Here is a 13355-nt window from a genome sequence, read left to right as displayed (position 1 = left end):
TTTCAGGCTCTTCCACGCTGATTGATCACATCTTTTCTTCCTTTGACTCTGATTCTGATTGCTCTTCTGCAGTTATAGATTATTCAATCACTGATCATTACCCCTTGTGTTTTTGCCTAGGTACAGAAGCAGTTATCAATTCTAAAAGATATGCCAAATCTTTGTTCAACAAAACCCAGTTTATTCATCAGGTTCAAACCACAAACTGGGATGACGTATATATTGTTACGTATATATTGTAACAGTTGTGGTGGAAGGTGCTGGGTAATCGACACCCGAAGACGGAGGTTATACCGCAAGTTCTTCGTCGAAGCCGCCGCCTTGCTGGACTTCCACCGAACCCAGCGGAGTTGGAGATGTCCCGCGACGCGGAGGAGCAACGGCCTGTTCCAGCCTCTGCCAGTTCTGCCCAGCAACTACGCGATGCACGTCCCTTCGCCGGAAAACCGGGCGAAGACGTCGATGAATGGCTCATCCATTACAAACGGGTGAGCGCCTACAACAAGTGGAATAGCACTTCCCAGCTTTCCAACGTTGTGTTCTTTCTTACGGATACCGCGTTGGTGTGGTTTGACAACAACGAGGAGACATTCACAACATGGGAAAGATTTGTTTCGCAAATCAAAGAGCGCTTCGGTGACTCCGTGACGAAAAAGAAAAGGGCAGATCAGACGCTTTCACAACGCGCGCAAGTACCAGGCGAAACATGCATGACCTACATTGAGGAAGTGCTAAAACTCTGCAGGATGGTGGACTCTGGCATGTCCGAGGAAGACAAAGTCGGGCACATCCTAAAAGGAATCGCCGAGGACGTTTATAGCTTTCTGATTGCTAAAGACAACCTGGCCTCTGTCGCCGACGTCATCCGGCACTGCCGCACGTTCGAGCAGCTTAAGACGAGGCGCGTTACGCCGAAGTTTGGCAGATTAGCCAACGTTACGACCGTTGCAAGCATAGATAACGACCAGTCGCTCGATCTTGCTTCAACGATCCGTCAAATAGTTCGAGAAGAGCTCAGCCTGCACTCACAAGTGACTCACCGCGATACTTATCACCCATGCTCGTCCCCAGCTGTTGAGACAACCGTTTCATCCTTCTCCGAGTATCCAGCGGAATATAGACTCCCGCCTCGACAGCCACCACTTGTTTACGAAAGCGGCGCTCCCTCTGACGCTCGATCACGATGGGCAGAGCCACGGTATTATCGCCAAGGCCCCGTGACTTATGATACCGGAACGCGACCAGAGCAACGTCGACCCTACTACCAGGACCCCAATTACGACCGATACAACCGATCCCAGCGAACACCGGAGGCGAGTTACCCAAGAGAGAACGAACTCGCTTACCGCCCACAGAGAGCAAGCATTGGTTTTGAAGAGTATACAGTGAACCGTGACCCTCCCGTGTGCTACAGCTGCGGTTCCACGGGACACATAGCTCGTTACTGTCGCCAACACCGTCAGCCACGAAGGACACCGCCGATGTTTTCGCCACCTGGAACCCGTACTTCGCACGACCCATGGACCAGTTCACTTCCCACGGACCGTTTCTCGCGCGAGATCAGACGCAGCGATTCGCCAGCGTCTGACCGCAGCCTGACACCACCAATTAACCGTCCTCGTCGTTCTCCGTCCCCTCGGCGCCGTGCATCTTCGCCCCCGCCGGGAAACTAGCATTCGCGACCGATGGAGGTGAGGTCGCCGGACGGTCTTTGGATGAAATACCTCTGCCTGCTGTGATGATCAAAAACAAAGTGAATGTGCTAGTTAACGGATTGCCGACCTCTGCTTTAGTTGATACTGGTGCGAATGTGTCTGTCATGAGCCTCGCTTTCAAGAACCGCCTAGGGCACAAAGTTATGTTTTCATGGGACGATGCCGTTACCTTTCGTGGAGTGGGCGGAGAGTGGCTCCACCCCCTCGGTGTTTGCGCTGTAAGTGTTACGTTGGCTGGGAAAGTGTTTGTGTCGGAGTTTTTAGTCCTTGCCCGCTGTTCGCACGATGTAATTCTCGGCATAGATTTCCTTCAACACTGCGGCGCTTCTGTGGACTGTGGAAATGGTGAAATCCATGTGAACGAGGTGCTTTTACCCGCGCTTTCTGAACAAAGCTCGTGTGACGAAGAAAGGAATACACTCAGTGTGCTTGATGCAGTGCTTGCCCCCTCATGGTGCCTAACGCCCGTTCGTGTTTGTGCAACTACTGTTGACGCTCCTTGCGTTGACCTCGTGATTAGGCCCATCAGCATTAACTGTGCTAAAAAAATGTATACTCGTGCCTTGCTCTGTCGTGTGCTTGACGAGAGGAGTCGCAACGTTGTGGGCGCTGAATTGTTCCGCCACGCCAGTAGTTCTGCCTCGAGGCATGAAAATTGCCCTTTTCGATGAAGCTTCATGCAGCTCAATAGCAGTACTCACAGCAGAGCCCGCTCCTGCTTACTATCCATGCGATTATCGCCCTTCTGAAGAGCTGATTCTCGGTATGACCAGCAAGGCTCTCTGCACACCTGAGCGTCAAGCACTGGTACAAGTCCTATCTCGACATGTTGCTGCATTTGATTTTACCCACGGAGATAAGCCACTTGATTTACCATCATCACGAGCTCGCCACAGAATAGATACCGGCTCAGCACACCCCATTCGCCAGAAGCCCTACCGCGTGTCATCCTCAGAGCGCAAGGTTATCGCAGAACAAGTTAAGGAAATGATGAAAAAAGGTGTTGTTCAAGAGTCGTCCAGCCCATGGGCAGCTCCAGTAATCCTCGTCTGGAAGAAAGATGGTTCCTGGAGATTCTGCGTAGATTACAGACGTCTAAACGCTGTGACGAAGAAGGATGTCTACCCACTACCGCGAATCGACGACGTCATCGATTGCTTACACGCTGCTTCTTATTTTTCGACGCTTGATCTACGATCGGGGTATTGGCAAATACCTATGGAATCTAAAGACAAGGAAAAGACCGCATTCGTGACCCCAGATGGCGTATTCGAATTTAATGTTATGCCTTTTGGCCTCTGTAATGCTCCCGCCACCTTTGAAAGATTCATGGATACAATATTACGTGGCCTAAAGTGGGAGATATGCATGTGTTACTTGGATGATGTTGTAATCTTCGGCCGCACGTTGGAAGAACATAACGCCCGCCTGAGTCTTGTTCTGAGTTGCATCGAGAAAGCTGGACTAGTTTTAAACTCAAAAAAGTGTCGGTTTGGCGAGCGTCAAACATTGGTTCTGGGACATCTAGTCGACAAGGATGGCGTCAGACCCGATCCCCGTAAGATTGAAGCAGTCAGCTCTTTCAAACCACCACAGACAGCACGAGAACTTCGCTCCTTCATTGGTCTATGTTCCTATTTTCGTCGTTTTGTACCCCGATTTGCCGATATTGTTCACCCGTTGACATCTATTCTGCGACAGGATGTATCCTTCACATGGACACCGGAGTGTGACGCATCATTCTCGCAACTGAAATTTATACTAACGTCAGCACCCCTCTTGCGTCACTTCGACCCATCTTGCCCGACTGAAGTGCACACCGATGCTAGTGGAATCGGAATAGGAGCGGTACTTGTACAACGTCACAACAACGCCGAACATGTCGTTGCATATGCCAGCCGTTGTCTGAGCAAGTCCGAGCGCAATTATACGGTTACGGAGCAGGAATGCCTGGCAGCTGTTTTCGCCGTGCAGAAATTTCGATGTTATCTTTACGGAAGACCATTTAAGATAGTCACCGATCATCACTCTTTATGCTGGCTGGTTGGCTTGCGTGATCCATCAGGTCGACTCGCGCGCTGGGCGCTGCGCCTACAGGAATATGACTTCGTGGTGTCATACAAGAGCGGACGTCGTCATGCCGACGCAGACTGCCTTTCTCGCATTCCTCTTGCGACTTCCGACTGCGAAGCTGAGAATTTTGATGACTATCTCGCTGCCATTACTCGTACGTTCCCCGACGCGGCAGACTTTCAGAGAGAGCAACGCAAAGATCTCAACCTGGATCCGCTGTTTGCCGCCGCTCGTACTGCTCAAGGCAGCGGTCGCTTCACCATTCGTGATGAGTTGCTGTATAAGAACAATTACTCCGGGAATGGTGCACGTTTTCTTCTAGTTGTTCCCGAGAGTCTCCGCGCCGACGTCTTACGCGCCATGCATGACGATGCGATATCTGGTCATTTTGGTTGCGTGCGAACGCTACACCGCACGCAAGAGCGATTTTACTGGCCCAACATGTACCAGACAACCAAACACTATGTCGCTAGTTGTGAAACGTGTCAACGTCACAAGCGACCAACCACCGCTGTACCAGGTCCCCTGCAGCCATTGACACCGCCCAGTACACCTTTCGAACAAGTAGGCATTGACCTTATGGGTCCATTCCCGTTATCAAACAATAAGAACCGTTGGATAATCGTTTGCGTGGACCATCTCACACGGTACGCAGAAACTGCAGCCATACCCTCTTCCACCGCTGCATGTGTGGCGCTTTTCCTGCTGCGTTCCGTAGTTCTTCGTCATGGTCCGCCGCGTGTTATCATCAGTGACCGTGGTCGCCAGTTCACTGCGGACGCCGTTGAGGAGCTACTTCGTCTGTGCACTTCTGAGTTCCGTCACTCCACACCGTATCATCCACAGACCAACGGCCTCGTTGAAAGGACGAACCGAACACTGACCAACATGCTTGCCATGTATGTTTCCTCCAACCATAAGAACTGGGACGACGTGCTGCCCTTCATAACCTACGCATACAACACGGCGAAACATGAAACCACAAACTACAGCCCATTTTATCTCCTCTATGCAAGGCTACCGCGCAGCCCTCTCGATACTTTCTTAAACTTTATTCTGCACGACGACGATTCTGTGTCAAAGACTGTGTGCCTCGCTGAAGAAGCCCGCCGAATAGCCCGCCTTCGTACTTTGGCCTCGCAACACCGTTCAAAGGACCGTTACGACGAGCGTCACGGGCCTGTTTCGTTCGCCAAAGGCGACTTGGTGCTTCTTTGGACACCACAACGCAAGCGGGCCTTGTGTCAAAAGTTCCTGTCCCCCTATTCCGGCCCATACGTTGTCCTGGAACGTTTGAGTGAACTTTGTTATGTGGTAGCTCGCCTCCTGGGCAATGGCCGGCGATCAAGTAGAACGCAAGTGACTCATGTTGCTCGCCTGAAACGTTTTTATCCTACTGATGCCTCCTAACTCGCCCTACGGGCTTCGTCTGCTTGTGGGGGAATGTAACGAGCATACAAGAAGCAGTTGGAAAGAAGAGGAGGACGAAGTGCTTCTAGGCCTGGTTGCGCGCTTACCATCATCCATCTCCTGTAAATAAAGTCATTTCTGCCCAACTCTCCGTAACAATATGGAGGGTTGTCCTGAGAAGGCATTTTCCATGTTCCATTCCAGAATCCCTAAATGCATTGATCAGTGTACAGTGTAAGAAATCCTTGGATATCAGATGCCATGTTGCGTTCCATAACACGAAAAAATAATCTTCACAAAAAAGTAAAATCGCAGCCCTTTAATATAAATGTGAAAAATCGCTTTCGTGCATATTCAAACATTCTTTCTGCCATTCTCAGGCGCGTAAAACGAGACTACTATGAAAACAAAATACTTGAAAACGGAAACGATACCAGGCGTAACTGGAAACTAATTAGACAGTTTCTTAATATGAAAGAGTCTGATCCGGGCATCAAACGAATTGTCCTCAATGATCATGAACACACCAAAGACACTGATATTGCTCAAGCATTTAGTGAACATTTTGTTGCTTCGGATAACAGTCCTCCAGCTAATGCAGTGCCTAGTATTTCGCGTAGCTCATACTCATTTTATCTTCGTCCTGCTTCACCGCATGACGTCTACAATGTTATTTGTTCCCTAAAATCAACTGGACCTGGCCTTGATTCTATCAGACCAGCGCATATGAAGCTTGTTTCTGCTGACATCTCACTTGTCCTTGCTGATATTATTAATAAAATGTTCCGTGCTGGGGCATTTCCTAACTCACTTAAGATTGGTAAAATAATTCCTGTCTTCAAAAATGGCCAACCATGAAAATATGTACAATTATCGCCCCATCTGTATATTGCCATTATTTAGCAAGGTTATTGAAAAACTTATCTATACCCGCCTCATGGACTACCTAAATCAATTTAGGCTTATCAGTCCTCTCCAGTTTGGGTTCAGACATGGCTACTCAACCGAGTTAGCACTAGTTCACTTAACTGACAAAATCAAGCAAGCCATTGACCGCGGACTAATTGTAGGGCCTATATTTATTGATCTTACTAAGGCGTTTGACACACTAAATCATTGCATCTTGTTAAATAAACTAGAGCAATTCGCCATTACTAGTGCACCTCCCGAACTGCTCCGTTGCTACTTGTCTAATCGTTCCATAGTTGTCTGTATAAATGATCATTACTCTACCAATAAATTAATTACCAGTGGTGTTCCTCAGGGTTCCATTTTAGGTCCTTTGCTTTTCTTATTATTCATAAATGACTTACCTAATGTACTGACCGATTCAGACTGCCTATTTTATGCCGACGACACTACATTATACTCTTCTCAGCGCACACTAAGCGCTCTGCAAGCCACACTTAATACTGACCTCTCCAATGTCCACACATGGTGTATCTTAAACCAACTGTGTATAAATCCAGTTAGGACAACGTTTGTCCTCTTCCATTGTCCACCTAAAGTATTAGTAAATCCCATAACAATTTCTTTGAATAACTATGTACTACCGATATCTGAAAAAGTGAGATTTCTTGGTGTTACCCTTGACAAACACCTAAAATATCACTGCCATGTCAGTTCATAACTGCATGAAGTGTCATTTGGTATTTATGTTCTCATCAAAGCACGTGCATACTTTGCACCACATATTATTACTTCATTATATCATGCATATGTAGGCAGCCATATAACATACTGTTTGTCTACATGGGGAAACGCATATCCCACTCACCTCAAGCCTTTAGAACGCCTCCAAAACCAAGCATTGAAGCTCATGACATTTACACCACTGCGATGCCATTCCCTGCCTCTTTACCAAGTTCTTCGTATGCGACCCCTTCGGTATTTATTTCAATATAAGTTATCGCTTCTCATGTTTCGCTTCATTCATCTTGACATACCTACGGACGTCCTTTCTTTGTGTCACATCGTTAATTCATACAACACAAGGTTTTCTGAACAGAAAAACCTCCTTTTACCGAAAATAACATCAAATTATGGAAAGTTTACCCTCAGATTCGCTGGTATAAGTGTTTGGAAGTCAATTACTGCTGACATTAAGATTACCTCTTCTTTCTACTGCTTTAAACGAAAATTAAAAATAAAATTGTTAGAAGAGCTGCTTTCTCTGTGATCTTTTTTCTCTTTTTTTGTCTTTTTTTTTCTTGCCTCTTGCCGATTTTCCTTTTCGTCTTTGTCTTTTCTGCGGACGTGTGTTTTCTAGTATTTGTGTGGGAATTTCTACTACGTATGACTTTCTTCACTCTTATTGTTCATATTGATTTTAAATAAATACGTTCGTGTTCCATTGCTTTAAATTCACAAGTTAAACTAGCCTAACCTTTTTATGATATTTATTTTTATACTATTTTCTTGTTATTTTGTTTTTATATAACACTTTGATTTGTGAAAAGTTGTTATCGCTTGTTTCATGCATCCTGCTGCTGTTTATGTGATTATATTGTATGCATTGTAAAACAGGAGGTCCCCCAGACAGTTCTACTTTAGGACCTCCTAATGTACTACCTAAGATGTATGCTTTCTTTGCTCTTGCGCTACAAATAAACTTCAAACTTCAAGTGTGTCTTTCTGCGCTAGTCGATGTAGCTCGTTTGTGAAGACTGCAACTAGTTGATTTAGAGCAGTTGTTCCTGCTGTACCAGCCGAAAAGGGGAAGTGATGATGCTTGTCCACTGCCTGCAACATCCCAACCCTGGCTATGGAGTGTCCACAGCGGCTGGTTTCGCACCATATCAGATTTTTTTGCCTCCGCGTAGAAGGCCCGAATTTGACGTACGATTGAAGCAAGTATCGTGCCACATCCGATTCCCCCACTGGTAAATTACGCTGTATTCCCCTAAAGGGCGATTCCCACGATCGGACGGATTGGCGATGCAGCCAGCGGATGAGCGTCACGTATAGGACAGTGCCACCGAATCCCGCCACACACAAAACGTTGCAGACGAGCTGCTAGCGGCGCGATTTTTTACAGCTCACCTACGACACGCTGATCTGTCGACTGGATCAGCAATCCCTCCCGTCGCGAGAATCTATAGCTTAATAAGTAAATGTCGCGATATGACATACAAGCGTTATGTGCCACTTGCAAACGTCACATGCGAACGCCCGCGACGTCTATATTAACGGGTTTGAAATGACGGTACAGAAACTGCGGTGCAGTTTCGACTGCTACACCACCGAGAAATTGGCGGAAGCGTGAGTCTCATCAGCGCCGGCCATATTAAGTACTCCGGGTAGATTACTTTCCCGCTATGCCTCAGGAGATAGGGTGTTTCCGAGGCTCATTCAGTTTGGTACGTTTACGAGGTTCTCTATCCATGATCGGGGTTAAAGTTCGCCACAAATCAGATTAACTCTATCATTTCTACATTTCAATTAAGAATAAATTTGTCCTATTCCGCTCACGGTTCCGTTGTTTGTTGGCTTCGATATTACTGTGACTGATCAGAATCGACGGCCTTGGTTGAACGTCTTCTTTATGACATAGCGTGAGTCTGGACACCGGCCGCTTTGATGCCACCAGGTATCACACGAGGTTTTATTGGCCAGTTGCCTTCTCCCAAATTCACGTACTACGTGATGCTTGCGGTTCTACGTGGTGCCAATAGCGACAAGATGCCTTTGCCTTTTCCAGCCCACACCATTTACTATCAAACACTGTGCTCTTGTGAAACCCCCACTTCTTGCTGGCATGTGGTGCATATCATTCCCATATAGTGTTACTATCAGCAAACAAAGACGGGCTTGTATATTGCAGGGGGGAAATGTTACTAAAAGCCCAATGGGAGTGTTTTTTTTAAATCTTGTACGTTGTGACGCGAAGCGGCTGTGAGCAAGTTCTCCTCACGGTATGTGACATGTACGCGTGAAGAGTACGCGGGGGCGGTATTACTGATCGATCATTCGCGCGGACATCGCTTTCAGAACGCGTCTATTGTTTGAGCCGGTGGAGGCGGATGCTACGGAAGCAATGACGCACGTCGTCACCGGTGTTACTTTCACGTGGCATAGCAATCAAATGCAGCACGCTCGTTGCACAAGCGAGACGTCACGTCGTACGTTACGTCACCCGTAAGTGAAGGGACCCCACAATGCGCGCAGTTGCTTCTCCAACACAACTACTGATGAACCATAACGTACATATATAATACACAAACTACTATCTTTAATAGGACAATGGTTAGACAAGTAAGTCGAGTGTAGTGGGTGCGAATTTATGTGTTATGTAGAACTCGGTTGCTTTACTATTTAAAAATAGCCATTCTGAAAAAAAAAAGAATTGTTCCTTCAGAGACATGCCCTCAGCGGTGCCGACTTGCAAGACGTATCCACTTTAAATTATTTTCCAGAGGAACCCTAGTTTTGAGATATTATTTCCCAAAGTGCGGGACGAAATACATGGGACCCGCCGCGGTGGCTCAGCGGCTCTGGTGTTGAGCTGCTAAGCACGTGGTCCCGACCGCGGCGGCCGTATTTCAGTGGGGGCGAAATGCAAAAACGTCCGGGTCCCGTGAATTGGGGGCTCATTAAAGATCACCTGGTAGCAAAAATTAACCTGGAGTCCTCCACTACCGCGTGCCTGATAATCAAATCGTAGGTTTGGCACGTAAAACCCCAGAATTCGAGAAAATTTCAAATACATGGGTGTTCCACTTACTTTTGTGCTTGAATGCATCAAAGAGCGTTTCGTCAAAAGTGCAAGTGGAACAATAGTGCATTTTTATGGCGAGGATAAACAATAGTGTTCTGAGGTTTCACGTGCCAAAAGCACGATCTGATTAAAGGCACGCCTAGAGTTAGCGTATATGGCTCCTACGGACGCTCCCCAAGGGGAGCGTATACAGTAGCTTTAGGCACGCCGTAGTTGGGTACTTCGAATTATTCTCGACCACCTGGGGTTCTTTACCGTGCACCCAATCCACGGTACACAGGCGCTTAGGCATTTCGCCCCGTCGAAGGGCGGTCGCCGCGGCCGGGATTCACGGCAAGGGTGGTGTCGCGTATATCCGAAATAGCGTCATTCTGGAAATTCATTCCAAGTAGATACGTCTTGCAGACTCACCGGCTACAATTGTCAAATTGCTCTATGTGCCGTATAAAGTGAAAATAATTAGGGAGCCGATTAGAGAAATTTTTCTTACTTAGTTGAATATGTGTTTCGATTTCTCCTTCGAGTAATGTCGCCTCTCTGAATAATCCAGCTCAAGATATAGAATTATGTTATCTGCAATGAGCGATGTAAAAAAAAAGTCCATGAAACTGAAAAATTATCACCCTGTATACGGCGCACATGTGAAAAGGGTAAGTAAATGCTGTAAAACTACATGTCATGTGTATAACTGTGTTTATTCATATGCAACCTATATCATGAAATCTAAATGTTTCCACAGCGCGCAGGTCACACAGGAAAGTACGATTAATTAATTAATTGTGGGGTTTTACGTGCCCAAACCAGTTCTGATTATGAGGCACGCCGTAGTGTGGGACTCCGGAAATTTGGACCACCTGGGGTTCTTTCACGTGCACCTAAATCTAAGTACACGGGTGTTTTCGCATTTCGCCCCCATCGAAATGCGGCCTCCGTGGCCGGGATTCGATCCCGCGACCTCGTGCTCAGCAGCCCAACACCATAGCCACTGAGCAACCACGGCGGGTGGAAAGTACGATAGCTACTTCAATATAATTAACATTTCTATAACTCTTGCCTGACAGGCAAAGAAAGCTTTCCTTTAAGAGAACAGTGTTGCCCAGTTGCTACAAAGTGCGCTTGTTGCTCGTGACGACGCGGTCGCAATTAACAGTGCACTTCTTGAAAAAAAAATAATATTCAAATTATTTTAAGAGGTGTATAAACTTCTGCGAACATATTGAGGATCTTCTAGAAAAAAGAGCCCCTACGCGCCAATTCTCAAGTCCGTGCGCCGAAGCCTGCGTTCATTCGCCAGCGCGATATGTTGAGCAAATCGGGTACTTGGCTGCAGCTGGCAGTGTGTCGGAACGGAATGAAAACGAAAAACGAAACAAAACGATATTTTTGACCGGTACGAAAACGTAACCAAAACGTTATTTATTATTTTCTTTCTGAGTGAAACCAAAATGTTTTGATCGGTTTTCGGTTCAAGGGGAAAGTGAGCAATCCAAAACAACCGACGTCAGGCAACGTCAGAATTATCGCGTATCTCAGGGGTCCTCATAAGGGCGTATCCCATGCAGGTACAGTGCAAGCAATAGCCGGTCAAGCTCTCCACTAATCGAAGCCTGCCGCTCGGTGCACTAGCAGACTGACATCATAGTAAGACCCAGGGCTTGCGCACTAATAGCTTATCGTTTCGTTTTCTACAGGTACAGCGCATTGTTACCGAAGTTTTATGCTTCGTTTGTGTTCGTTTAAGTTCGTTTTATCGAAACCGCGGTCTCGAATTACGGCGAGTACACTTCTCCGATCATGCTCAGTGTCTTGAGCCAAGGCACTGAGCATGATCTCAGAATTCACTTTCTCAGAAAACTTACTGTTTTTATCGTTGCTTTGGTTCCAAAATTTTTGCATGTGAACCAAAACCGTTATGAACCATTACGGATCATTTTTTTTTGTTCCGGAGAAGAAACGGAATGGCACTTTTTTCAGTGGAACGAAACTAGAACCTGAACGAAAAACATTTTGTTCCGACACCCTGCTCAGCCTGGCACCTATCACTAGCATTCGAACAGTATTATGTTGGTCGAGAATAGGGGGCTGGGCATGCGGCGCGTCGTCTTGAGCTACTAATACAAAGCTGTGTCGTAATACCATTGCTGATCTGAGCACAAGCGGGTCGCCGAGTATGTTGAAAGAGCTTCTGGATTGCGCTCTAATGGGTCAAGCAGCAGCCCAGTGAAAGAGATGTCCGATAAGCCTTCGTTTGGCTCGATTATAGCGGCACCAAAAAGTCATGCACTGCGGATTGCACGTATGCGGGGAAAGCTGAATACTACGACAAGAGTTCTCAATCAAAAGAGATAGTAAACCATTACGGACCTACTGAGTGCGGGCCACTACATGGGTTCATCTGTCCCCATTCCCGTCGGCGCGGGAACAGTCACGCTAATGTGACACCGAGCATTCGAACGAAAAAAAGAAAGCGCCATTGACAAACACCACTGAGGTTACACCTCCCTGGAGGAGACATTTGTACTTTAGCGAAAAGAGCCGACGCCCATTCTCGATAGGGCATGCACGGTCACCACGAAGCTGCGCTTGTATAAAGCTTATCGCTTTACGGCACTAGGCCAAAGCGTGAGAAAGGCTTCACCGAAGCCCTGCCCACACTTGTGCGTGCTGCAGAAGCAGGTGAAAATTATTTTCCTCGCTGCTTGTAATGAAGAGCCGAAACAGTTTTACGCCACGTGCTCACTGCCTACCTGCCGGAGTCGTCGTCGGAGCGGGCAGTACTCCGAGGCCCGTCAGCGCGGTGACAAGGAACCACGACAATGAAGGTGTGCGGCGTGAGCATCTCGGCGCCATGGCCTCGTCGAGCCTCTCGCTCCGTCGTCCGCCTGTCGCTCACGATCACCGCAAACAGGCACGCACTGTGGCCCGCGTTCAGCACTCTCTCGACAACGGTGCGCAGCCTACTGAGGCGCTTGAGCGAAGCACGCTACAACCACACGCTTTGCACGTTGTGAGCCGCGCAGCAGCGTGGACCGTCGGCGGGCGAAACGAGACACGCAGCGGTTTCTGTTATCGGGCTCCTCTTTGCGGCGCTTGTCTTTGTTTGCGCCCTTGTGTGTATGTCTGTGCGCGTGCACACTCAGAAGGCACCTTACTGAGTGCGCAGGATTGCCCTCTAGGTTTGCCCTCTCCGCTTGCGGGCCTCTCCTCCCGTCTCGCTCTCACTCGCTTTTGTCTTCGGCGTGAGCTGCCGCCGTCGCTGGACTCTGACCCGCGGCTGCAAGGCTCGAGCTATCAGCGGCGCGCCGTATTTTTGCCGCGGCCGTCGCGTGGGCGCTCGAGTCCCAGTTCCGGTCGCAGCTTCGCGCTGTACGGTGACGCGTTCGCAGCGCGCTCCGGTGATAAGGTCCAGTCTTCGGCGTGCCTGCGCGATGACTATGAAT

General features: G+C 47.9%; 1 protein-coding gene across 4 annotated transcripts in view; it reads right to left on the bottom strand.

The window, feature by feature from the left end:
- LOC119437682 (papilin-like) overlaps positions 1 to 13043 on the bottom strand; it is a 464139-nt gene extending 451096 nt beyond the window's left edge. For 2 of the 4 annotated variants that reach the window (XM_037704673.2, XM_049660770.1), the window contains exon 1: positions 12663 to 13041. In XM_037704673.2, the coding sequence (XP_037560601.1) occupies positions 12663 to 12765 (103 nt within the window). In that variant the 5' untranslated portion in view covers positions 12766 to 13041. Of the gene's footprint in view, positions 1 to 12662 lie in introns of all 4 variants that reach the window. The other 2 variants (XM_037704674.2, XM_037704670.2) reach the window with 2 other exon arrangements.
- Between the last annotated feature and the right edge of the window lie 312 nt (positions 13044 to 13355).

This window comes from Dermacentor silvarum, chromosome 1 (genome assembly GCF_013339745.2).
Source record: "Dermacentor silvarum isolate Dsil-2018 chromosome 1, BIME_Dsil_1.4, whole genome shotgun sequence".
NCBI classification, from domain to species: domain Eukaryota; kingdom Metazoa; phylum Arthropoda; class Arachnida; order Ixodida; family Ixodidae; genus Dermacentor; species Dermacentor silvarum.
This window is presented reverse-complemented; position numbering and strand designations above follow the sequence as displayed.